The following is a 23,013-nucleotide window of genomic DNA, read 5'->3' as shown; positions in this document are numbered from 1 at the left end:
AAAAAAAAAAAAAAAAAAAAAAAAATCCTTCTGTCAAGTTTTTTTTTTTGTTTTTTTTTTTTTAATTAAATTGCTTTATAATTTCTAAGTACTGGTACCACAAATGTTTCTTGAAGAATTGGAATAACAAAATTACAAAGAAACAAACGTATCCCCCACTTTCAACACCTCCCTTTTCTGGGATTTTATTGTTTTTTTTTTTTTTTTTTTTTGAGCATGTACTTTCAGGATTTCTATCACAAATAGTTTGGTAATTGTGTACCTATTGTTCCTTGAGAAGAAAACAGAAATGTGTCGGAGTATGGTCTACTTTCACAACATAGAAAACTATTTGATGCAGTTTATTATAGGATTATAATTTTTTTAATCCAAGAAATACAATTTTAATTTCTTTCAGATTTAAATGTCTAATCTTTTGAGACATATAAAAATAAACTATTGAAAAAGCTAGGGTCACACACAAGCCTTTATACTACCACTCAGATCTATTAAATGGCATCTTATCTAACCTGAAACAAAATCCAGTAACTACTATGTCATAAAGATACTCCTTGTAGTATGTCAGTCACTCTGAAGTATTTTGCTTTTCAAAATTTCCTAATGGTGAAGTATTTTTCTTACTCCAAACACATTATGAAGCACTGCGTCATTTAATTTTTAAATTCATTTCTGTATTTATTCAACAGTATCTTCATGATAGGAGGTGCTCAGTAAACATTTGTTGAATAGGAGAATGACTGAAACATACTACTTAAATAGAGTGCTGTACAAAATGGCACATTATTAATAACTACGTTGGAATTTTTAGAATTTTAGAACAAATGTAAGCCTTTTATTTGCAGCAAAGCTTGAGAGATGAATAGCAGGCACATGTGATGTGTGATTTATTCATACACACTAGTAGGAGATTTATAGGCATCTATTAACCTACTCGAGCTCCAATTTTGTCTTAGGCTAGTCTTTTGTCATGATTAGCTATGTTGTGAGTCTATGTTAAATAACAGGCTGTCTGTACTGAAATATGCAAGAAATATGAAGACAGAAGGCCAAAATTATTAAATATGTACATCATTTCATTTAAACTATATATATATATATATACATATCTGCTTATGTGTGTTACAAAAATTAGAGATGTACATGCATATGCATAAAAGCAAAGGATTTTTCTTTTATGGACATGAGATTCACTGTTATGGACTGAATGTATCTACAAAAATTAAAATCCCTACATGAAGTAAACTCCAGTTCCTCAGAATGTGATCATGTTTGGAGAAAGGTCTTCACAGAAGTAATGAAGTTAAAATAAGGTCATGAGGATGTGCTCCAATCTAATATGCCTGATGTCCTTAGAGGAAATTTGGAACACACACACCTACAGAGGAAACATGATGAGAAGATACATCTCCTTGACCATCTACAGGCCAAGGAGAGAGGCCTGAAAAGGAATCAACTCCGAACACAAACACCTACAGAGGAAACATGATAAGATACATCTCCTTGACCATCTATAAGCCAAGGAGAGAGGCCTCAAAAGGAATAAACTGCTGACACCTTTATGTTGGACTTCTGACCTCGGGGACTGTGAGAAAATAAATTTCCATAGTGAAGCCACCCAGTCTGTAGCACAATGTTACAGCAGTCCTAGCAAATTAACACACTCATGAAGTACTGAAATATACAGCATGGTCAAACGACGAAAAAGAAGAATTACTTTGTTCTCCCGATAGTCTCAGTTTTGGAAAAGATGAATCATCTCAGCCTGCATACTGTGGTGGGACCTGATCCAATTCTTCCTCCGGGGAAAACACCATCAAAGAAAGCTACTGCTTTAGCCAATGCTTCTGATTCATCTCTTCTTTAATTGATTACAAATTCAAACATAATTGATTGCATTGCCCACTTCCAAATGATAATCTCATTAGATTGATCAAGGTAACTGTAACATGGTTGAGGAGCTAAAAGGGCTTGCATGCACATCACACTTTGAAGGAGTTGTTCATTCCTAGATTTTCCCTTAAGGTCTTAATAACACTTGTGTGCTTTGTGTCCATACGTTCACAGTCACAAAAAAATATGAGAAAGGAGGAGTGTGGAGAGGAACAATCCCCACTCCCCTTCTTCCCCAACCCAGGTTTGCAGAGCATAGCAATAGGGTGCAAATTTTGCAACTCGGGTAAATGCAGTGGCACTGCCAAAGTCATATATGAACACCACATGTCAGGGGTGAGGAAAGGTCACAGTTCTATTTGTCCTGACACAGGACATATGGTAACTTTTACAGAGCTCTCCTACCATATCATGTATCTGTTCTTCCAAACCTGTGCCATTGCTCAGTGTGGCAATACATCTTCCCTGTGGACTAAACCTGGCTCTTGGATCCAGGCAGCTTCTGCCGACATGGCAAGTTCTAAGTTTGTAACTATACGATACATTTCTCTACATCATCTCAGGGAAACAACATGGGAATCGAGTTTTATAACAGTAATAGAAAAAAGTCATAATTTTCCATGCCTTATGATTCCAAATAATTAATTTGATAACTGTGTCATATGAGAAGAGCAAATAAAGAGAAGAAAAGGGGTGTGGATATATATGATCACTGATGCATATACAATTGCAAAGAAAAACAAATTACCAGGGTAATACTTGAAGTGAAAACTTGGTAAGAAATATTTTTCAGATGTTAATTTGATTCTTCTATGGAGTCTTAAAGCTGTAGTGTCTATAAGTGCACTCTTTATCCCCCCTTGTTTTTACTTTTAGCAGTTACATAACCTCGTGTCTCTAAAAACCAATTAAACACCTTCCTGATCTCTACTGGGAGTTTTCCCCCAAGTAGTTCTCTACTTAGACTATAACAGGACTGCCATTTCATTTACAACTTCTTGCTGGAGAGTGTTTCATCAGAGGTGTTAAGAGAAAGTATTGAAATTAATAAAGGAGGGCAGAAACAAAATAAAATGCAGTTTTCTCTGGACACAGTTAAAGTCTCTGGGGTTGGTTCACAAATAAACACTGAGATTCTAGATCTTAGATGAGCAGTTTGCTTCTCCTGCCACAGTCAGCAGGTTCTCAAGAACAGATTATTTCTGAGTACTAGGATATATGCCTAAGTTCCACATCATAAATATACTCTTCTAAAGTGTGTAAATAATTATTTCCATTAACTTTGCAGATCTAAAGGTAAATCTTCGTTCGCTTGGTCAGGTAAAACTTAAACCATGACTACTTTGTTTCCGTTTTGTCCTTGCCCTTTCCAAATTAAAACTCCCAATTCTGCTATTCAAACGGTGGGACTGTGTGTATCCCGGACATGACACATTACAGATGCTGCCAGCACCCTCCACCCCCAGGCCTTACAGAGGGCCTGCCCTTTCCACCAGTGTCCTCAGTGGCTTACCGACAGTGTTTATGGGATCCGGTCAGGGTTTCGATCACAAAGCACTCGCCATCGTTGAGACAGTATGCAAGGTCCTTGTCTCGGCAGGGTTTGAAGTGCTCGGATCGCTCTGTGGAATACGTCGTTGCATCTGTCAGGGAAAGCACAGAGGGAAATGCTGTCAGCAGTACATTCTGACACCAACAACTCCTGTCACTGGCCCTGGATCTCTGTATGGAGGCCTTCTCATGGGCTGTGACCTCTGGGACTCTAGACAGACAGCTCCAACCCTCCATGGTACTGACCAAATGCAGCTGGCTGTAACCACTGTATTCAATTGTCTTATTTCTCCAATAAATTTTAACTATTGGAGTCACTGTGGAGAAGCCCCATTTGAGGACACATAAACACTAAAAGCTTAATGATCCTGAGCCAAACACCCCAAATCCACCCTCATTGATTTTAGTTTTAACAAACATGTTGTATGAAGGATTGAAACAACATTCCCTTCCCTTTATTGCTGCCAAATATAATTAAACATGTGATCAATGTATATTGTGACTATTCTGTAGAATCCAATGTCAGTTTGGGGGATTTTTTTTTTAGTTACAGCTATAATTGGCTAATAGCTAAGCCAATTATTCTTTTACTTTCTCCTTTTATTATGTAATTAAAATGCAAATGTTCTAAATTCTGAACCAGATTCTCAAATATGAAGAATGTTTCTGGTAAATATTTAACAGGACCAATTATTGTCATTTTTTAGCATTATCTTAAACATGCATTTTTAAAATCATAATTACATACATTTTCAAATTAAGTTATACATCAATATCTGCATCCCAAATACGAGACTAACCATAAATATATGCTATCTACAAGATACAGACTCTATTACCACATGTAGATATTATTCTAATTACAGAGTTTTAAGCAACTAACTATTAGCACCAATTCCACTGTAACATTCAACAAAAAATATACTTAAAAAGTCAAAGAAGAAAAAATTATTCAGCACTTAAGCTTTTAATTTCCTTTACAGATATTTAGATTAATAATAATATTCAACAGCACAGGATATTACACCAGCTTATTAACCGCCCTTGTTTGAATGTGTCTCCTAAATTCCATGTGTTGGAAACTTAATCCTCAAATTTTTATGTTGATGATATTTGAAGATGGGGCCTTTGGGAGGTAATTAGGAATAGATAAAGTCATCACGGTGAGGCCCCCATGATGGAACTGTTGGCTGTTTAAGAAGAGAAAGAAGGACTGATCTGACATTCTCTTGCCCCATCCATGCGATGCCCTGCACTGCCTCAGGGCTTGCAGAGAGTCCTCACCAGCAAGAATGCCCTCAGCACATGCAGCCCCTTGACCTTGGACTTCTCAGCCTACAAAACTGTAAGAAATAAATTTATTTTATTTGTAATTTACCCAGCTTCAGGTATTCAGCTAAAGCAATAGAAAATGAACTAAGACAGTAAATGAAGGTCACAATGAGCTTCTTCCCTGATTATCGTCACAACTGATGGTGAGTGATCGTTTTAAAAGGAAACTCACCCCTATCTCTCCCACATCTAAAAATCCTCATGGGGCTCTCCTGTGGGAATAACTTTAAAATCCATAGTAGGGCAAACCAGGGCATGGGCCATCTATATGTTTATCTGCCTGATGGTCTCTTCTTGCATTCTAAAACTTTATGCAACCTAATTTTCAACTATCACTCTATTTTCTCAAAATACCAAGAACTGTCACACTGCTCCTTCTTCCCAGACCTTCATTCTTTGTTGAGGACACCCAGAAATCCTCAGAACTTAGATGATCTCATCTTGTGCCTCCCAGTGCCTCTTACCACTTTCCTCACTGCATTCAAAACTGCAAGTAATCCTTTCTTTGTTTTATCTGTTCTTTTCCTCTGTAACGTCTTTGAGGGCTGGCATGGAGGCTTGATAAGAATTGGTGCTCATAAAAATATCTTCAAAATATCTGATCTCTCTAACATCAATAATTAAATGCTATAAATGAAAGCTATAATTAAAAACCTCATTACAATTTTATGAAATTTAATGCATTTTGTACAGCAAAAAGTGAAATATAATTTAACATTTATGTTATCATTTTAGTATTCTTTTTGTAATATTGATAAAGACTGCAAAAGCAAGGCATTCAGATTCACACAGACCCTCACACATATGTTACTCATATTCCATGAGCACTGAAATAAACCACTATTGATGTTGCAATGGGAACTTGTTTTCTACTTCAAAATATCTGCTTGTTAATACTTTGGCACAAAATAAAGGCTCTGCAAAACACACACATTTTCCATCTTGCAGGAGATTCTCTACAGTAAAGATCTGTTATTCAAGACAGTATGTGATAAACAGTCACACAGAATCAATCTCTCTATGGGAAATATTTAAAATTCAAGAGCTCTGAGGAAAAAATTCAATATGAAACCGTGCACAGTTGACTGCTACTCTGGCTGCTGAAGTATATTAACTCATGATCAGTTAGTTAACTTTTCCTTTAATTTCTTATTATCCATTTATTGATATTCACTGATCATGCTTCTAAGAACAGCTTTTCATTAACATAATCTACAGCATAAAAAGTGAGATCCTTATTTTATAATCAGTGGTTTTAACAAGCTACAGACTTCAAGTGCAATACAATGGCAAAGCAATTACAATCAATTAATTTCCATCTGACAACTGCTGTCTCTAGTGGTTACCGCCTCATTCTACCAACCGATTTCTCCATCATGTTATCATCTATCAGCACATTACAGAGGATCAGAGACCCAAGTAAATGGCTCTGCAAAAGTCTGGGGTGGGAAAGCTCAGATATCAGGCTTAGCATGTACTGAGGCTTTCCATTTCCACAGCTTAAAGAATCCCCAAATTAATTTAAAATACTCATGCTTAACCTTCACAATGACTTTACTGAATTCAAAGAAAACATCATTATTATAATTTTTAAATGACAATATAATAAACAATAAAACATTGGGTATGATCATTCTTTAAGTAAATAACTGCAATTATCAATACATTTGAAACCTTAGAATGTACCTAAGCATTTTACTATCTGTTATCTATATAGTATTATTACCTGAAATCACAGAGGCATTGGGTAGGGTAAGTGTAATTCATCATCAGGCGAAATTTTATTCTTGAAAGTCATGCAAAAGATGTGTATGGAAATATAGGCAAATTCTGGACCCTTAATAAAATCACTAGGTTGCTATGCTAACTCTAAGACCACCTACCTAGATCTTTGTTGAATGAATAATAAGCATACTATGTCTAAGTCACTCTTATTCAGGTTTTCTATTACTTACAACCAAACAAAGCCTAATAAAGAGATGCTAATAATTTTGGATGATATCCTCCTATATTGGTAGATCTGATTAAAGTGCATGTATGTATTCATACATCTATTTAATTTTCAACATATAAGATATACTACAAAGCACATAAAATACAACATAAATAAGAATGAGCCAAAAAAAAAAAAAAACAACTATAAGGTGCAATTCTTTATTTTCTTTCTGTGCCCTAAGGTGGCATAGTGTGCTCTACCATATCCAGCTGAGTGTTTTATTCTGAAGAACGAACATGGAACATTTGTGAGAATGAGAACGTGGATAAGATCTAATGCCAAACTATAAAAGTTATGACCCTAAACAACCTTGGTGTATCTTTGTAATCAGATATAAAACTCTCATCTGTGAGCAAATTCAACACTTTTGGAAGCTTGTTTATATTTTTTAAAGCTACGCCACTTTTAAGACAGTCCAATACACTAAGCTAGCTATAGTATATGGTACTATTTTGGCATGTACTTAATCAAACTTCTGTTTCTAGGAATGTAATTTGGTAAATAATTTGTTACAGAGCTATTGCCTTCAAAACAATTATATGGATGAAGATTTCTGTAAGTAAACAGGAGGGGCCTAATGTTCCTGTGAATTCCAATTTATATTTCAAGGCTTTCTTTATGTTCCCTTATTCCAGAGTGGGCCTTGCTATCATACGTCATTCTCTCCACATTCATCAGCTTCTGAAGCTCCCATATGACTGGACCATGAGCTTGCTTCCATGGAGCAGAGAAGTCTTCACATCTTTAATGCACGGGCTTATTGAGGGCTTGACACAGAGAGGCATAGAATAGGTATTTATCTATATAGTATTACACAGATAGAAACTTTGGTCGGGTGTGGTGGCTCACACTCATAATCATAGCACTTTGGGAGGCCAAGGAGGGTGGATGACCTGAGGTCAGGAGTTCCAGACCAGCCTGGCCAACATGGTGAAACCCTGCCTCTACTAAAAATACAAAAAATTAGCCAGGCATGATGGCAGGCACCTGTATTCCCAGCTCCTTTGAGGCTGAGGCAGGAGAATCACTTGAACCCATGAGGTGGAGGGTGCAGTGGTGCAGTGGGCGGAGATTGCACCATTGCACTCTGGCCTGGGCAACAAGAGGGAAACTCCATCTAAAAAAAAAAAAAAAAAAAAAAAAAAAAAAAAAGAGGACAACTTTTTATATAGCATTTTTCTACTTGTTAGTGTTAAAAAGTGGTATCAGAGGCCAGGCACTCAGGCTCACATCTGTATCTCAGAACTACAGGGACCAAGGTGGGAGGATCACTTGAACCCAGGAGTCTGTGACCAGCCAGGACAACATAGGGGGACCCCATCTATATAAATAATAATAATAACAAATTAGTCAGGCATGGTGGCACATGGCTGTGACCCCAGCTACTCAGAAGGCTGAGGTGGGAGGATCACCTGAGCCCAGGAGGTCGAGGTTGCAGTGAACTGGTATTGTGCCACTGCACCCCAGCCTGTTTGAGGCAGGGCTGAGTGAGGCCCTGTCTCAAAATAGAAAAAAAAAAAGTGTTATAGTGAACAAAAACTCTATTTTAAAAATATCTGGGAAGCGAATTAAGTTAGGATATAAGAAGGGCTCCAAAACACCTTAGGGAAAGAGCACAGAATTTCATTAAAGGAGGGAAAAATCAGCTCAGCAGCATGGAGGACAAAGGAGGAGAAAACAAAGCAAAACAATTGGAAAGGATTCTCCAGAAAGGAGGGACAGGAAGAATAAAGGGGTGTTAGGATTAAGATGAGCAGAGATTGCGCCGAGAAAGGGTTTTCCAAGCACCATGACCAAGGTCTAGGGATCAGTTTAAGGAAGTACTACTGCTGACATTAGAAATAGTACCCCATCACTTGGGGCCATAGGAACTGTGCAATTAGCTGGATCACTCATCTGGCACTTGTTATATGTAGTTTATATGTTTTCTTTTTTTTTTTTTTTTTTTTTTTAATGTTTTGGTCTCTATCCCCAGGGAGGTCAGCAGGGAGAGTGCTTTGCTTTTAAGTTTTCTATTCTTTCCACATCATGTAGCATACATAGTAAGTAATCAGCACAGTAATTAAATGCACAGTGAGAGGTGGTGGTGGTTAATTCATTAATAAAGGCAAAAAGGGAAGAAAATGTTGGGTTGGAAGACAGAAATCCCCGCAGATTTTGCAATTAAAGTTAATTTATTAATGAATTAAAACGATGACTGGTTTCCCCCTTAAGTACTGAATTCAACCTGAATATTACTTATGGAGGTTTCTGTGTTGCCGGCACAATGTAGCACACTGTGGGAACACGTATTTTGTTGCAGGAACAAGAGTACTAAATTGGTTATTACAGTTAATAATTGCATGAGATAGTCAAAGGAAGGGAGAGCTTAATTCAGGCTACAGTTATCTCTGAGGGTTTCTTAAACTGTTGGCATTGGAGCTGGGCTTGAATATGTGTGATTGAATTGGCACAGGAAAAGGAATCCCGGATGGGAAAAGCAAGGTCACCCCCTACTCCCCGCCACAAAAAACAAACAAAAACAAAACAAAACAAAACAAAACACAAAAGCAGAAAAACATTGAGACTCAGATTAGATCCTAAATAAACTCTTCACACTCCTGGCTTAAAAATGTCAGATTTCCTCTTTATCCACTAGAGTTGGGCAGTCGGACGCGCCACTACTTTGCAGCGGTTTCGGGCGGGCGACGCATGCAGCAACAGGAACCCAACCCCGGCTGACCTTGAGTTCCAGGAGCTTGTTTCTTATGTCCGCGGAAGTGCAGCGGCCTCAATTCTTAGTGCAGAAAAATAACTACACATGGGCAAAGGAGATCCTAAGAAGCCGAGAGGCAAGATGTCATCATATGCATTTTTTGTGTAAACTTGTTGGGAGAAGCCTAAGAAGCAGCACCCAGATGCTTCAGTCAACTTCTCAGAGTTTTCTAAGAAGTGCTCAGAAAGGTGGAAGAGCATGTCTGCTAAAGAGAAAGGAAAATTTGAAGATATGGCAAAGGCGGACAAGGCTCTTATGAAAGAGAAATGAAAACCTATATCCCTCCTAAAGGAGAGACAGAAAAGAAGTTCAAGGATCCCAATGTACCCAAAAGGCCTCCTTCGAGCTTTTTCCTGTTCTGCTCTGAGTATCCCCCGCAAACCAAAGGAGAACATCCTGGTCTGCCCTTTGATGATGTTGCAAAGAACCTGGGAGAGATGCCGAATAACACTGCTGCAGGTGACAAGCAGCCTTATGAAAAGAAGGCTGCGAAGCTGAAGGAAAAAAAGGAAAGGGATACTGCTGCATATCGAGCTAAAGGAAAGCCTGATGCAGCAAAGAAGGGAGTTGTCAAGGCTGATAAAAGCAAGGAAAAGAAGGAAGAGGAGAAAGATGAGGAAGATGAAGAGGATGAAGGAGATAAAGATAAAGAAGATGAAGATGATGATGAATCAGTTGGTTCTAGTGCAGTTTTTTTTTCTTGTCTGTAAAGCATTTAAACGCCATGTACACAACTCATTCCTCTTAAAGAAAAACAATTGAAACGTAAGGCTATGTAAGATTTATTTTTAAACAAACAAACAAAAAAAGTCACATTCCTCAAGCAGGTTTTTCTTTTTTTCCTCTCCCATAGAGTTCACGATATGACGATTCTCTAAGAAAAGGTAAGAATCTGGCAATGCAATCTAAAAGCTTTTGGGATTAGCAAACTACCTTTACAAGCCAGAAGCCATTTAAATATGGTTGTTGACTCCAGCAGCCTCTTCTGTAGGAATACTGTAAATGAAACCTGCTGCCATATATTAAAATTTTCTGTAGAATCTGTCATTTATCAGGCACCCAGGAAGGCACACTGGCATGAGACTGAGTTATAAAATATTTAATGGTAAAGGGAAATTGCAAGAAGAATGCAGTGGTGTTTGAAAGGGAAAACAAACCATTTCTCAGCTGGCAATAGGCAAAGATAGCTTTCTCCCTGCTGCCAAAGATCAGACAATTGTTCACTTTGCTGGCATGGGAGAAATGGGGAGTATAGGGTGAGGATTTTAAAAGTTCAATTGATTCGTGGGGCTACTATGAGAACTGACAGTTCTTGATGTATCCCAGAGCCGTTAATTCTTGCAGCAAATGTAGAAAGGGCCCTTGTTAAAGTTGTATGACATATCTGCCACGTTGCAGTTTGAAATCCTGCTTTTAAAAACTGTTTCAGCTATTTAAACCTGAATGGGACATAGCTTGTTCAATGGAAATGCATTTCTTTGGGAACTGCAGAGTTTATGCTCAACTGAATGTATTTCCTTTAACCAGCATGCGAACACATGCATATTACAAACTGCTTTGAACTATGATAATAATAACAGCATCTACCATCACTGGAGCCCTTGGCATACACTAGGCTCTGTGCTATGTGCTTCGTAGATGCTATCTCTGCACCCCACATCGCTTTCCTGAAATGGCCTATTTTTTGTTACTAGCTATCTCTAAATCCAATAGTGGTTTTTGTTTGTTTGTTTGTTTTGTTGTTGTTTTTTTTGTATCTCATTGAAATTCTCAAAAACAACTGACACTCATAACCACTCTTGCCTTTGTGAAAACCCTTCTTTCCTTGGAATCTATGTTATCATATAGTCTTGATTTTCCTCTTGACCTTTGACTTTCACCAACTTAGTATCATCTAATCTATATTTAAATGCTGGATTACTTAAAGACTGGCTTTCAAATAACCCCAAGCATATACTTAATACCATGCTAAGTGTTTTCCTTTAGCTGTCTTTTTTTTTTTTGAGACGGAGTCTTGCTCTATCGCCCAGGCTAGAGTGCAGTGGCACGATCTCGGCTCACTGCAAGCTCCACCTCCCGGGTTCACGCCATTCTCCTGGCTCAGCCTCCTGAGTAGCTGGGACTACAGGTGCCCGCCACCGCGCCCGGCTTATTTTTTGTATTTTTAATAGAGACGGGGTTTCACTGTGGTCTCGATCTCCTGACCTTGTGATCCGCCTGCCTCGGCCTCCCAAAGTGCTGGGATTACAGGCTTGAGCCACCGCGCCCAGCCTAGCTGTCTTTTTTGACCTTAAAACAACACTATGAATTTGCGCTATTTGTATTATTATTACTATTATTTTTACAAATAATAGAGATTGAGTCTTTGCTTACTTTGTTTACTTCATTGACCCAAGGGTTCATGGCTCTCACCTGGGAGCTTCTGAACACAAACCAATGCAGCTTGACTGACTCTGTTATACTGTTTCCCATAGGTCACATTTTTATTTCCATTCTTTCTTTCTTTTTTATTTATTTATTCTCTAGGTGAGTGCTATTCCCAGGTGGTACTCAAATTAGCAGCATCAGAACCATCTCTGAGTGAGTATATTAGAAATGTAAAGCATGGACTCCATCCATGACCTACTGCACCAGAGACACTGGAGGTGGGTCCTGGATGTTGCTTTCGAAAACTGCTTGATTTTACACATCCAGCTCACAGGTTTCTCTGAATTCCAGTCTGCCTATCTCTTCCCTCTTGATGGACCTTCCAAAAGCACCTCAGAATTTGCTTAAAGAAAATGGAACTCTTGCTCTTCCTCAACAAACCTGCTCTTCCTTTAGCAATCCCAGTCTCAGTTAATGTGACACCACCGATCCCATTGCCCAGGCCAGAAACCTAGTAGCCATTCTCTTGATCCTGCGTGTGCAATCACCAAATACTCTTGATTCTAACTCCTAAATATCTTTTGAATCTACCACTTCTTTCCATCTCATCTTAACTGGAATATTCCTTACAGACCTGTCTGTGCACATGCTAGCCACCCTAAAATGAATTATTTACAATAAAATCTGTTTCCATAATATATGCAAAAAAAAAAAAATAAACATAGCAATGGGTCACTGCTGTTCAGATAATCATGTCATGGCTTATCTAGGCTCTTATGATGAAGACCAAAATCTTACCAAGCCCTCTGTGTCTCTCACTCCTCATCTCATACATAATAACTGCCCCCCACTTTCAATACACAAGCCACAATTGTTCAAATGTCCCAGGTCCCCTCAGGCCTTCGCACATGCTTCGCTCTGCAGGTTGCCACTTTTACCCCAACAATCCCACAGTTGTCCACAGATTTCATCCAGAGAACATACTATAAGACAGAGAAAACTTCAGCAAAAATAAATTCCCATTGGATATTTCTGTTCTCTACAAAACTCTCTATAGTGTTGCCCAGTAAAGGCTTTCTTCTCTGGGGACTTTTCATCATTTAGGTCACAGAACTACACCCCTCTCTTTCTGCTCTTTGGCTCTCATTCTTTCAATCAGAGCTATGACTGCTACTCATAGTCTTGAGCCACAGATAACACACATGTCTGGGAAGCCTAGCCTTTGAGATGATTTATCAAAGTCTAACAAAAATGAGACTTACCCTATGGGATACTCTCAAACTTGCTACTAGAAATAATAACCTTCATTATTTCCATTTGTTTATTCCATAAGCCATATGCTTCTGGAAGATACAAACATGTTTTATATCTATGTGTGTGTGTGTGTGTGTGCATGTATGTGGGTATACGTATTCCTAATAACTAATTCATCACCTGCTATCCAATAGTTATTCAATAAATACTTATTGAATGAATATCCTCACACTAACCCTAAATTATGGACTTTTATCTATTGTAGATGAGATTTTCAGTATACCCATAGAGACTTCATTCCTTCTAACAAAACAGTCTCCCTGGGAGTTTGAACTACTCTATAGGCTAAGAAAAGCAGGAGTACATTAAGGATTAAATGCTATGTAGAAGTGAAGACAATTGCTAACCGAGTGGCCTAAAAATCCAATATGCTGGAAGACTGTAGTAGGGCTTGCTATTGACAGAGAAGGAGCAAACACTTACCTCACATAGGTCAGAAGTGCATACTTATACTTTTTCATGGGTGTACAGTGGCCTTGTCTCTGCCTCATTCCATAAAAATTCATGAAGTAGGTTGGTTGACTATTGTGTGTGCTTATTTAGAAATATTATGATCTGGATTACAGTGGGGTCATTTTCCACTTGCTCAAATTTTACCTTACTTACACATAAGCAGTGAGCAGCATGTACACAGAAACCCCAATACTTTCTGCTAAGAAAAGAACATGGCCATTTGTAGATGGATCTTAAACTTCAAAGAGAACTGAGTCTATGTTCGTGGGACCCTTTTCATGCTTCTCCAGCACAGACAGACCTCAGCTAACAGACTGAATCTATCTTCTGAGTCAGGTGCATTGGGAAACTTGAAAGAGATGCCACCATAGACTTGAATTACATGGCTCTCCTTCTTCTGACAACATGTTTCCTAAGCAATTTTCTAACTGAAATTTGATTTCCAGCATTAATCTGGATGCTATCCATGGTGGGGATGGTGTTCCATTCTCTACAACATCTTTATTTCCCAAATGTGTCTTTATATGAAACTTTTAGTGGATAAAAGTTTCTCACACATAGCAACAGCCTCCTGTCTGGTCTCCCTGAACCTCACACTGGTTTCTACTACTTACTCAAGAGTTAACACACCCACCTCAAGAGCACACGTGAGCTCTCTTCATCTTGTGGCTAAAACTCCATTGGGTCTTCATTACACAAGATTAACAAACACTTCCTAGCTTATTCAGCAATTCCCCACACAAGCCATCAGAGAAGGCTCCCTGGGACTGCACTTCCTAATCTCTCTCTCACACACTCCTTGAGCTCCAACAGTACTGGAACACATACAGCCACTTTTAGACTATGAATTTAAATGTGCTATTCCCTTTACGTTGTACACAGCTACATATCTCTGCCTAACAAATATTTTCTAATTGTTTCAGGTTTATGTGAAATGTAAGCACATACTGAAGTCTTCCCTAGCTCCTCAGGTTAGAAGTGGCTGAAAGTATTCAGAGCTCCAGGCACACTTCCTATTCATCTCTAATACTGTGACGATCATTCTGAATTGCAGTTTCACTGCTTACATGTTTGTTCTCCATCCTCTTCTCAAACTAGATTATGGGAACTTAGGGACCTAGCAAGTCAAACTCTGTGTCACCATAATTTATTACAAAGCCTGACACACAATAAATGCTTAATCCATCCTTTCTGTGACTAAGTATCATAATGGTTATAACAATGAAGATTATACCAACATCATAGGCATACACAAAACTTCAGAAGGATAAGGTAACAGCATCTTGTTGCTCCAAATCTGTAATAATGTTTTTGGAAATGAATGATGAAAAACATATCTATACTTCTGTGAACATACCTGAAGCTGACTAATAATCAAGAGTTTTTCTTTTTTTTTTTATGTTCATGGGTTCCATGTAAAAAATAAAGCAGTTTTTTAAAATGAAAATTAATGTGTTTGTTTATTAAAGAATTTTCTCCCACATCCAAATTTCTTGTCTGGAAAGTATGTATGGATGTGATGTTCAAAATATTTAATAAGTCATATGAAAATTAGAAGACTAATTAGAATAAATCTGTACAGCCATAAGAGAGAAGCAGGGTCCTGGAGGTCCCTCTGGGGCTATATGTTAATTCTTGTTTCTGGATTAACACTGAGGAGGTTTGGGAACCCAGGCATCCAGGGTGGCATAGGGGGACAATTTTCAGGGGGATTTGAGCAGTGGTTATTTACCACATAGAATAAAATTATTGTGATTTCTTAACAGTCAGTACAATTAATGAAGTGTACTGCTGTACATCAGGTCTACTTTCATCGTCTAAATCTGTCTTTAGTATAATTTGAAGTCAGGCATGTGATGCCTCCAGCTTTGTTCCAGTTGCTTAGGACTGCTTTGACTATTAAAGCCCTTTTTTGGTTCCATATGAATTTTAGGATTTTTTCTGTCTAATCCTGTGAAAAATGACATCGGTAATGTAAAGGAATGGCACTGAATATGTACATTGCTTTGGGCAGTATAGTCATTTTAATGATATTGATTCTTCAAATCCATGAGCATGGGGTGATTTTCCACGTGTTCATGTCATCTATGATTAGTGTTTTGTAGTTTTCCTTGTAGAGATCTTTCACTTCCTTCATTAAATATATGCCAATGTATTTTTTTTGTAACAATTTTAAAGGTGATTGAGTTCTTGATTTGGTTCTCAGCTCGATTATTATTATTGGTGTTTAGCAGTGCCACAGATTTTTCCATGTTGATTTTGTATCTTGAAACTGTATTGAAATCATTTATCAGTTCTTCATTCTGTAACATTTATCTATATGTCTTTTTTTTTATTCCAGTACCATACAGTTTTGATTACTATAGCATTGAGAGCCCTAGATTTGATAAAGCCACATACCTGTGACCAACTGACCTTTGATTAAGTCAACAAAAATGTACACTGGGGAGAGAACACTCTGTTCAACAAATGGTTCTCGAAAAATTGGATAACCATATGCTGACGAATGAAACCATACCCATATCTCTTACCATACACAAAAATTAACTCAAGATGAAATTAAAGACTTAAATGTAAGACTTGAAACTGTAAAAATCCTAGAAGAAAACCTAGGAAGACTTTACTGAACATTGGCCTAGGCAAAAAAAATTATGACCAAGTCCTCAAAAGCAAACATCAAAAAAACAAATATATAGGCTGAGGCAGGCAGATCACAAGGTCAGGAGATTGACACCATCCTGTCTAACACAGTGAAATTCCATCTCCACTAAAAATACAAAAAAATTAGCCAAGCATGGTGGCGGGCACCTGTAGTCCCAAGTACTCAGGAGGCTGAGGCAGGAGAATGGCGTGAATCCAGGAGGTGGAGGTTGCAGTGAGCTGAGATCACACCACTGCACTCCAGCCTGGGAGACAGAGCAAGACTCCATCTCAAAAGAAAAAAGAAAAAAATATATATATATATGAGTTAATTAAACTAAAAATCTTCCACACAGTAAAATAAATGATCAACACAGTAAACAGACAACCTACAGAATGGGAAAATATTTGCAATCTATGCATCTGACAAAGGGCTAATATCTGGAATCTACAAGGAACTCAACTCAACAAGAAAAATAAATAACTACATTAAAAAGGGTGCAAAACATGTAAACATACACTTTTTAAAAGAAAACATACAAGCAACCAATAAACATTTGAAAAACATTCTCAACATCATTAACCATCAGATAAATGCAAATTAAAACCACAGTGAGATACCATCTTACACCAGCCAGTATGGTTAATATTAAAAAGTCAAAAAACAACAGATATTGTGAGGATGTGGAGAAAAGGGAATGTTAATATGTTGCTGATGGGAGTGTAAATTAGTACAACCTTTATAGAAAACAGTATGGAGATTTATCCAAGAACTAAAAATAGAACTACCATTTGATCCAGTAATCCCACTACGGAGTATATACCCGATGGGAAAGAAATCATTATATCAAAAAGATATCTGTACTTGTATATTTTTGGCAGTACTATTCACAATAGCAAAGATATGGAATCACCTTAAGTATTTATTAATGGAGTGTGTGTGTGCATATATATAATATATATGGTATATGTATATATATACACACACATATATAACATAAATACCATATTCCATATATATATACACACACACACACATAACATACACATATACACACACCAGAAATACCATATACCATAAAGTACTACTCAGCCATAAAAAAGAAATCATATCTTTTGTGGCAAAAGATTTATGAAATCTAGGACTCTCAAGGCTTAATAACCAAAACACCATGGTACTGGTATAAAAATAGATATAGATCAATAGAACAGATTAGAGGAACTGGAGGCAATGAGCCTAAGTAAAATAACTCAGAGTAAAATATTTTATGTTCTTACTTATAACCTGGAGCTAAACAAAGGGCACATACACATGGACATATAGCAGTAAATAATATACAATGGAGACTACAAAAGATGGGAACATGGGAGGAAGGCAAGGGTTGAAAAACTATCTATTGGATTACCAAATCGTTTTTTGGGTGATGAATACACTAAAAGTCCAGACTCTACCACTATGCAAAATATTAATGTAAGAAAGCTGCACTTGTACTCCCTAAATCTATAAAAATAAAACAGATATATACATATAAAATAAATAAATCTGTCCTTAGGAATTATAGTTTTAACAATTCAAACCAGCAACCTTGGGATAAGAGAAACTTTAGAAGTCAGCATGCAATAATAATGCTTGGAATAAACCTATTAATACAATATAAATATCATTTTCATTTTACAGAAGAGAAACTGAACTATGGAGGGCCCGCACAGCAGTCTTATTATTTCACACTTCATCCATAGAAAGGCAGGGAAAAGCCGAAAAAGCCCAACTCCATAAAGAAATCTCTTTAATATTCTGCATTTCCAACCGGGCTGAGATTTGGCCTCTTTTAAGTTACATATATTCAAGCTTCTGCTTGTCAAACACTATTTATCACTCCAGAATAATAAACATAAGAGCAATTAGAAGTCACCATTTTTTGGTAGTTCATTCATCTTGGAACCCATCTACCCAACACCATTATTAAAAATATTTTTATTTTTAATTTTGGGGGGTACATAGCAGGTGTATATATTCAAGGGGTACTTGAGATGCTTTGATTCAGGTATGCAATGCATAATAATCACATCATGGCAAATGGGGTATCCATCTCCTCAAGCATTTATACTTTGTGTTACAAACAATCCTATTACACTCTTAGTTATTTAAAGTGTACAATTAAGTTATTATTGACTACAGTCACCCTGCTGTGCTATCAAATAATAGGTCTTAAACTTTCTATTTTTTTTTTTTTTTGTACCCATTAACCATAAAAACAGGGAATGTTTCACAAATTTGCATGTCATCCTTGTGCAGGGTCATGACAACTTTCTCTATATTGTTCCCATTTTAGTATATATGCTGCCAAAGCAAGCACCCAACACCCATTTTTTTGAGCACACACTAAAATACTACGCAAAGCAGGTATTGGGGTGAGGTAGGTGGGTACAAAAATAAAGACAGTGCTTGACTCTGGGGATTTCTATTACTTTCTCTTTCAAATTTTCTTTTCATTCCATTATGGCTTTGAATTAATGTCTAAACACTGACTTGATCTTCAAATACCTTCATGAAAATGAATATCACTCACTTTAATTACCTAAAAATATTATTTTTCCCCTTAATAGTCTTAGCTTTTATTTGAATCTTTTATTGTAGTGTTCAGAAATCCAAGCACTTTCTTCTCTGCCTGGGGCATAAAGAAGGGATAGGCATCGCAACACAAGCGCCTGGCTTGAAGCCCTGCTTATGCATTTGCTAACTATGTCAAGTGTCATGGCAGAAGTAGAAAAAAATATTCTAGTAGAGCTCGTGGAGAGGACACTTTTGTCAGTAGTGGTGTGGTGGCTCCGCATTTTACACAAGAAAGGCTTAGAGGCTTAGAGAGTGGGTTGAGGTGGGAACTAGAGATATCTTAATGCAGCCTTTGCATAGGAAATATGTTTTTACTTCTATGGTGTTCTCCTTTGGATGGGTTGAGAAACTCAGATTATAACAGGGCTAACTCTAACACTAGCCCCAGCCACCACCCCCAGATTCTTAGTATCTTGTCTGCAAACCACGCTGCAAAAAAAAGTCAATCAAGAGAAGTTTCCTCCTCAAAAAATAAAGCCAACTGTCAAAGACACTTTAGAGAGTATTCACTCTGGCTGACTGGAAAAGTTATGAAAATTATATTAAAGTACTTTAAAAGATGGATAGTTGTTTAAGTAAAAGGACTATATCTTTAAGCTGTCTTATATCTCCAGGCCCAACCTAGATGGCATATTGATAGCTGCACAACAGAAGATAAAGAAATGCTAAATCAGGTGGAAAGGATACAACTTCCTAGACATGGCACATGAGAAGTGCACACAAGCAGGAGAGGAAATGCAAGCATGCAACCAAAGTGTTAAAAACCAAAAAGACCAAAAGGGACACCAGAAATATATTAAAAGTCAAAAGAGCACTTGGAAGCTTAAGATATTTGAATCTCAACATGTTCAAACTTAAAAAAAAAATAGAAATTTAAAAAATTTTAAAAAGAGAGAAAGTTACTGATATGGTTTGACTGTATCCCACCCCAAATCTCATGTTGAATTGTAATCCCCATAATCTCCACGTGTGGAAAGGACCTGGTGGGAGGTAACTGAATCATGGAGGCAGCTTCCCCCATGCTGTTCTCATGATAGTGAGTGAGTTCTCACAAGATCTGATAGTTTTATAAGCCTCTGGCATTTCTTCTGCTGGCTCTTATTCTCTCTCCTGCCGCCCTGTGAAGAGATGCCTTCTGCCATGATTGTAAGTTTCCTGAGGATTACCCAGCTATATGGAACTGTGAGTCAATTAAATCTCTTTTCTTTTTAAATTACTCAGTCTCAGGTATTTCTTCATAACTGTGTGAGAAGAGACTAATACAGTTACTGCCTAAAAATACAGGAAATCAAGAATGTAGTATTAACCCCTAAAATGTCACATTTGTTTAAAACAGACAACTAGAATATATTCAGTCATTAAGTCATTTATCATTTCGAAAACATCCAGGTCTTAGGGATATGCAATCAGATAATAAAACAATTACATTGTTCTTCAAATCTTCTCACATAAAGTACCCAATATATCAATCATCTCACTTCTTTGAAGAAGTCTCATCCTGTGCACCCCTGTTCATTTTCTTCATGACAGTGTTGGTGTCATCTTAAGCAAACGTGGGAAAGGCTTGTTTCTTGAAACTACATTGGGACTCTGTGTTTTAGCCTCAGATGAAATTTAGTGTGCCAAGTTCTGAATATACAACTTAATGCTTCGTAATGTACTTTTGCAGATCTGGGTTTGCATTACTACTTTACTACTTCCTGGCATTTTGAACATGAATAAGGTGAATATATGAAAGCATATAATTCACGGGGTTTCATGAAGCCTAAATGAGAAAAGAAGACAATGGGTGGTAGAGGGATTTTCACAGTGTTTGGCACCAAGCACATCTTTCCCGTCTTTACTAAATAAGTCAGCACATATTTATTGAGTATCAGCTGTATATCTAATTCTGTAATATCTCTGCATGATGCCAATTAAAGTCATTTATTTAACAATCTATCATTGAGTATCTACTATAAGACTGCTGAGTACTATATTAGTTCCTGGGGTGGAAAGTGAGGAAATAGTTCAGATAATAAGGCACATGACTGCCTCCCAGGAGCAACAAGGCATGTGTGACTGTCATGTACCCAATCTACACTCTGCTAAGTGCCAGGCAGGGGAGAGTTGTATCTAGGTGGCTAATATACTCATAATGCTTGCTAACCTCTAAGCACTTGTTTAGAGACACTGGATGTGGTTATAGCATTTTGAAAGATAAATAAGCCCTCCATAGGGTAGTTCATGGATTTCTCATGTGCTGTTACATAGACTAGATCAATAAAGTGTGGGATGCCCCCATTAATCACTAGTAAGGTGATGATCTCACGAGTGCACTACTTATAACTTGACTATCATATTGATATCAGAAAGAGAATTGATCCTTTTCTGCATTATTCCATAAAAGTTTTTTTTTATGTTTTTACATTTTTTCCAGAGAGGAGAGGGACACACGTTATGCTTTATTCAGTCATGTTTGTCTTATTCATCTCTGTAAGATGTATATCTTCATATCAATGTACATGAAGGATATCTACATGGGACAAAGAGAAGGTGTGTGGATCTTATTTGACTCTTGGCTTAAGCATAGCCAACTATTTTCTTTAGCAAGTTCTTAATTTATCCGAACTTACTTATGTAATATGATTAAAATATTACTTATTATTCATTTTTATCAGTAAAGGCCGCAATGCATTATAGACATGCAGTAAATATTAATTTTATCATACATCTTCTGTTCTTTAAAATTTTCCTTTCCATTTGAATAGGCATTTTTCCAAAGTATACATACATCCAACAAACACAAAAAAATATGTCCAAAATTGTTAGTGTTTATGTAAAGTAAAATCAAAACTACAATGAAATATCACCTCACACCCATTAGAATGCACAACAATGAGTATTGGCAAGAATGTGGAGAAATAGCAACAGTCATACAATACTGGGGAAAGTAAAACCATGCAGCTGCTGCAGAAAAGTTTGATCATTCTTCAAGATGTTAGAGTTACCATATGACCAAGCAATTCCACTCCTCACATAGGAGAATTGAAAACAAAATGTTCATACTTGTTTATGAGTTTTTATAGAAATATTACTCATAGTAGCCAAAAAGTGGAAGCAACTCCATTGTCCACCAAGTGATGAATAAACCAAAAAAGTGATACATCTATACAATGGAATATTATTCACCAATAAAAGACATTAGTTACTGATTCATGCTACAGTATGCGTGAACCTTGAAAGCATTATGCTCAGTGAAAGACAGTAGGCATAAGTCTACATATTACATAGTCCCATTTATAGAAAATGTCCAGAATAGGCAAATCCACAGAGACAGAAAATAAATTAGTGGTTTCCAGAAGCGGGGAGGAAGAGTGAAACTTTATGTTCCTATCTTTTAACCTTGGTTTCCTATAAATCCTTTTTTTATGTTTCCAGTTTAGTAAGAAGTAAAAGGGGACAAATGTGGCTCATTAGTTAAGATTCTGCAAATAAATAACAGTCCATTTCATGTTATGCTTTCGTAAACCATTTGAGAAAAAAAAAAGATAAAAGAAAAACCCCCATGAACCTCCCCAAAACTCTTTGACTTATTGACAAACTTGACTCTCAGACCATTGTTTCAGAACAAATATTATTGAGAAAATTGGTTCATTCTCTGTGATATTTGGACAGCAATTAAAACAAAAATCAAGATCTATAACCATCTGTTCACTTCCAATTCTTATCTCTCCATTTGCAGAAATAAGTGCAAATGGAGTATTATACTGCTTGTGAATCATTCAATATTTTAAGTATGAAAGATAATGGTGGTCTTTAGCCTGGCCAACATGGCAAAAGTCCATCTCTAGTAAAAATACAAAAATTAGCCGGGCGTGGTGGTGGGCACCTGTAATCCCAGTTACTCGGGAGGCTGAGGCAGGAGAATTGCTTGAACCAAGGAGGCAGAAGTTGCAGTAAGCCAAAATTGTACCACTGCATTCCAACCTGGGTGACAGAGAAAGACTGTCAAACAAAACAAACAAACAAAAAAAAAAAAGAAAGAAAGAGAGAGAGAAAGAAAGGAAGGAAGGAAGGAAGGAAGGAAGGAAGGAAGGAAGGAAGGAAGGAAGGAAGGAA

At 37.1% G+C, this 23,013-nt stretch overlaps 1 protein-coding gene, 1 non-coding gene and 1 pseudogene across 11 annotated transcripts in view; 1 reads left to right on the top strand and 2 right to left on the bottom strand.

Moving 5' to 3' along the window:
• The window catches only part of NRG3 (neuregulin 3), a 1,116,221-nt gene that overhangs the window by 629,080 nt on the left and 464,128 nt on the right, over positions 1–23,013 (bottom strand). For all 10 annotated transcript variants that reach the window (XM_031936195.1, XM_026455768.2, XM_026455769.2 and 7 more), the window contains one exon: positions 3,404–3,533. In XM_031936195.1, coding sequence (XP_031792055.1) covers positions 3,404–3,533 — 130 coding nt within the window. The remainder of the gene's footprint in view (positions 1–3,403; positions 3,534–23,013) is intronic.
• LOC111537793 lies at positions 9,570–10,234 on the top strand (annotated as a pseudogene).
• LOC111537990 lies at positions 18,550–18,655 on the bottom strand. The gene has a single exon (XR_002730170.1). It is a non-coding gene; the product is annotated as a U6 spliceosomal RNA (small nuclear RNA).

This window comes from Piliocolobus tephrosceles, chromosome 9 (assembly GCF_002776525.5).
Source record: "Piliocolobus tephrosceles isolate RC106 chromosome 9, ASM277652v3, whole genome shotgun sequence".
NCBI lineage: Eukaryota > Metazoa > Chordata > Mammalia > Primates > Cercopithecidae > Piliocolobus > Piliocolobus tephrosceles.
The sequence above is the reverse complement of the archived record's forward strand: the minus strand, read 5'-3'. Positions and strand labels throughout refer to the sequence as shown.